The sequence below is a fragment of the Alosa pseudoharengus genome, unplaced genomic scaffold, assembly GCF_046254945.1.
Source record: "Alosa pseudoharengus isolate Yale_2024_CS ecotype anadromous, Long Island Sound unplaced genomic scaffold, YU_APseudo_1.1 YU_APseudo_1.1_scf_73, whole genome shotgun sequence".
Taxonomy (NCBI): Eukaryota; Metazoa; Chordata; class Actinopteri; order Clupeiformes; family Clupeidae; genus Alosa; species Alosa pseudoharengus.
This window is the reverse complement of record NW_027468863.1, coordinates 156854-161571: the sequence shown is the minus strand read 5'-3', so window position 1 is coordinate 161571 and position 4718 is coordinate 156854. Positions and strand designations below refer to the sequence as shown.

The window sequence follows — 4718 nt, the reverse complement described above, 5'->3', positions numbered from 1 at the left end:
TGCCATGCATTATACATTTTATTTTCTGTTTCCAGCTTAAGCTGCACAATATTTTTTCTTCAACAGTGCTGACCCACCATATTTTGAGGGTGTCTTTGTGGCGGAGGACTCATCTGTTTCTGAATATGTTGCTGGTATACAGCAAGCGGGGAAACAGGCACGTTTTCATTGTTTGTGTCATTAAATACATTGAGAAGTGACTGCACACAGTTTTTGGAATTTGTTCTCATTTTGCTTTCTGATTCTTCATAGACACGTGGACAGGGCACATGTGGCCGCTCCTCTTTCCTGGCAGCGAGGGAGACCTCAAGGAGGACCACTAAATTGGACGAGGAAGGCATGGAGGTTGCAGTCTGTCGACATGGCTTCCTCTTGAAATCCCTTAACATGTACAGAGGTAACATTTAGAACTGCCACAGTAATGAGAAACTCATCTATTATGGAAATCCAACTACCGTATATCAGACACTGTCGATTTTTTTCTGCAGTGCAGACAGTGTGTTGTGAAGCAGTAATATTGGATTACTTTTGTGGTGGTAAAACTATACAAGGGCTATAATTGCATTTAAAATAAAATATTTAATCATACATAACAATTCATCCGCAGGAGAAATATTTGCATACCCTATGTATCTTCATAAGGAATTGATGTGCTGCAAACCCACATTCCTGGCAATGGACGTGGTGTGCAAATACTGGCCGTACTTAAATAAAGCTGCCAACAGCCTCCCACACCTGAAACCTCTTACCACTGTAAGGCCGTTCTTGAGTGTCATGCATGCACAAGCACACTCCACCAAGTGTGAGGTAGGTTCATCGCTTCCTTTTCTTAATATTGTCTATATCTGGGGTCTCCAACAGGTAGCTCGCCACCTGGTTAGTAGTATCTATTCAACAACTCAAAGTAAATATAAACATATTTAATAAGACAAGTCACAACACCAAGTACTATGGAATATATCTATGGAAAATAAAGGTACACTTTAGATGACTGTTTGCATTGCACTCTAAGTGAGTTACATGGTTAGAGATGCAACATTTATCTCCAGGACTATCTGTAATTCCAATGGATAGTAGTAGTGGAGTAGCTCTTGGCCAAATTGATTTTGTCAAAGTAAGTCTAGGAGGTAAAATGGTTGGAGACCGCTGGTCTGTATGTACAGAAATATTAATTAATTTCAGCTTGTGTCAAAGGAAGTGTTGTATGGTTCCATTGATGTATGTAGGTGACATGGAGTGGAAAGAACTTAGAAGGAGCTGGTGCAACAGTGGGAGAAGAGGTAGAGCAAGTCAACAGCTACCTCTCCCGCTGTGCCCTAACTACGAAGTACATGACGAAAGGAGGTGACTGTTACTTACCCTCAATGTTTTTTGTTTTTTTTGGGGCAATTGTTGGTTTTCTTGGGCAATTGTTGTATAACTGTGGCTTTATACATTTTCTCTCAACAGTACGTGTGGACATGCTGACGGTCCATGCCATAGCATGGAACAAAAAGAAAACCCTGGGCTTACACCACACATTGTGTGCCAGATATGTGAAGGTGAGTATCATTTAACAGGCTGTTGTTATCTTTTTTGGAACCCTTTTTGCGATTTTGTTGTGTTACTATTATCAGACTTGCAAGATGCTTCTGGCGGCTATAGAAAAACAGGAAGAGGAGAAGCAATCCTTGGGGTGCACAGATGAAACAGCGTTGGTTGCTGATGTGAGGGAATGGGCAGCCAGTGGTAAGCGTGGAACAGAAAACAGCCTTCCCTTTTGTTCTCCCAATGTAAAGTCTTTCTAGATTGGATCATTGGATTTATTCATAGTAATGATGCACAGGAGAATCTGATAATCTTGCTATGAAGATGTTTTAACCCTTAAAATCGCACCTAAATCCTTTCATATTTTCTCAATGAAGTGGCATTGTGAAATTTGCCTGCACAACACTATAAATATTTCATATTCACAGATAGAATGGGTACATCACAGCTAGAGCAGGCCATAGAGGGGCGTTACCTGAACTTGAGGCAAAAGAAACTCACTCTCTACCGACAGAATGGTATGTCTATGATGATTAGGTGTAGTTGTGTAAAACTTTGGCCTGGGAATAGACCAGAGCTTTGTTCTACAAGGTTCATACAGAGTGTCTGGACATAGGGTACTACTTGCTGTTATTACTTGATGTTTCACTTTAAAAACATAGAATGACTCCTTCACTCATAGCTGGCCTTAAATGATAGCATTCTCTCTGCATTCATAAATCCCCCTTTGATGATTAGTCAGCATAGAACTCATTGGGATTAAATATAGATCATCGCTGTATGGAAATGATAATTGAGCGGAAGTGCGTCATGGCCAGGCTGTCACAACTTGCCCTCATTCTTTTAATTTCTCAGACAGTGGAAAGCTCAGTCACCGGATCAGACAGAAAATTGCCGAGAGCAAAAAACTGCTTTTAAGGGACATAACAGAATATAACTCGAAAGAGCCCGCTGTGGAAATTAACCTCAATGAGGTTGAGCTGTCCCTATCTGGAGAGTGTCTCGCGTGGCCATGGGAGGTTCATGGAAGTGGTAAGGGAGTGCAACCTGTTTTTGGATTTGTAGTACAAAAGTAGGCTCTAGGCTGATTATTGGTTGGTGCTATACTTCACGCTTGTAACTTGGGAGTTGTATGTCTTTTAGCCAGAATTGAAGACAAAATCCGGGTTTTCCAGTCAATAATGCGGAGGATGAGGTTGGAGGAGGAGAAGACCATCCTGGTAAAAGAGATGGCCCAACACTGCTCCTGGATGCAGAAATTGATGGGATCTCTGCAAAGTATAATTTCAGCAGAAGGTAGGTTTATGATCTACAGACACAACCTTAACAAATGACAATATTTTGATGGTCTTTTTCTAAATCTTTCAAAAAAGATTTTACTTAGGTTGTAATATTATTAAGTGTATGTAATATTTTTAAGGGATGGAAGCTCATAGGATATTACAAGGGTATTTATCCTTCTTTGTGTTTATTTCTAAAGTAGCAAAATAGCTTTTTATTTGATGTACATTTTGTTATTCTTATTCACCCACTTGCAGACACTCAAAATGAGGGCCTCTCTGGTCTTTGCCGTGGACGCCACAGTGAAATTGCTGAGATCCTAAGAAACAGCATCCACAATTACAGGGCTGTTTTAGGGCCTTAGGGATCCTTCCTGTTGTCTGCAGAGGATCTTGAAGAGGCTGAAGATCCTGACACAAGCGAGGATCCAGAGACCAGTGAGGATGAGGAGGAAGAGGGGGTGTGTTGGTAAGGTGTAGGTGTTAAACTATTTAAGGCATAACGGCCGACGTTGCCTCCGCTTATCACCTGGTTGCAACTCACACGTGAACAGAAGAGATGCCAATTTAAAAATAATAAAATGTGCAGCTCTGTTAAATAAATATGTTCAGTTGCTGTACTACTGTAACTTTATCGCTAGTATCAGCTGTGGTTATCGCTAGTATCAGCTGATTCAAATGTTACTAGGTTTAACTGTCGTTTACTATGGTCGCTAGGGTCACCATTCAAAGACTATCGGTATAGAACAAAGATGAGACTTTTTTGACAGATCTACTTCATAGGTTATTCAGAAATAACGCACACCCTTTCAGCCAATCAGAAATCAGTATTCCACTCCACCGGGTGATAAAGCCTGGTAATACCAGACTTTGCTACTTTGACTTTGTATCCAGACACTGGCATGGCGTAATTGGCAAGTGTTTAAAGTTCATATTAACAGCTCATATTATGGTTATGGTTATGGTTATGGATTTAGCAGACGCCTTTGTCCAAAGCGACATATAAATACAAAACAACATAATAATATTTAAAAATGAACAGGGAACAGATTAAAATCTAGGTCAAATATAGTAAGGAGAATAGTTGTAGTACACAATAATATCAATTCAATCAATAGCCTAATAAAAAAGCAATGTAAAAAAGGGGAAAGGCAATAATAAAAACAATAATGTCAATTCAATCAATAATAAAAATTTGTAGCCTACATAATCACAAGGGATATATTAGATTATTACACATTTATCCAGAGAGGCCAATGAAATGGAAATAAAATGCATTTCACTCTCATAAACAACTGGTTTATTTTTATAGTTGAGTGGATAGGCCTACATTTTTACATCTGACCACCTGAACCAACTCACCACAATAAACTCAAGTGGGAGCTATGAAGAAAGTTAACATCCTGCCTTAAAAATGTAAATGTGCAAATGTATGAAAAATAAAATGAATTTAACAAACATAAGTTAGCAGTGCATGAGCAATACGATCAACTGATACGATTAGGTTACATCAGATCAAATAATTTTGTAGGCTAGGTGGTGGTGCTGTGTAATAGGCTATCCACCATAAAGGCCAGATCCTGCACCCATTCCGGGCATTTAAATTGCTACTGGTCTGCCTTTTTTCTCCAAGAACTGTCCAATTTCCTCTCGTAGTTCAAAGAAACGCTTAAGTACGGCACCTCGGCTTAACCACCGTACTACAGCGTGGTATGGTAAGCCAGACAGAATGCCATTATCACTAAGAAAACAGTCAAACTGACGGTGAGTCAGACCTCGCGACCTGATTAAATTTACAGTTTGCACAACCACACTTTAACATGATCCAAGTTAACACTTCCTGGTGCAAAATACAATAAAATGCCCAAACATCTTGTCCTCCGTTTGCAGGCTGCACTTTGTCTCTGAATT

General features: G+C 39.7%; 1 protein-coding gene across 1 annotated transcript; it reads left to right on the top strand.

Annotated features, from left to right (window-relative positions):
• The first annotated feature begins 613 nt into the window (after positions 1–613).
• LOC143111231 (uncharacterized) lies at positions 614–3318 on the top strand. Its single transcript, XM_076273427.1, has 8 exons — positions 614–807; positions 1227–1344; positions 1450–1541; positions 1617–1728; positions 1956–2045; positions 2383–2559; positions 2671–2823; positions 3066–3318. The coding sequence occupies exons 1-8, from the start codon at positions 628–630 to the stop codon at positions 3170–3172; spliced, it is 1029 nt and encodes a 342-aa protein (XP_076129542.1). The 5' UTR covers positions 614–627; the 3' UTR covers positions 3173–3318.
• Positions 3319–4718: the final 1400 nt, after the last annotated feature.

Bases quoted from the DNA above. Each gene is read 5' to 3' on its own strand.
- LOC143111231 (XM_076273427.1), top strand. From the start codon at position 628: ATGTATCTTCATAAGGAATTGATGTGCTGCAAACCCACATTCCTGGCA. The intron at 1,542-1,616 runs GTGAGTATCATT...TACTATTATCAG, and splicing joins TGTGTGCCAGATATGTGAAG to ACTTGCAAGATGCTTCTGGC. The intron at 2,046-2,382 runs GTATGTCTATGA...TTAATTTCTCAG, and splicing joins CACTCTCTACCGACAGAATG to ACAGTGGAAAGCTCAGTCAC.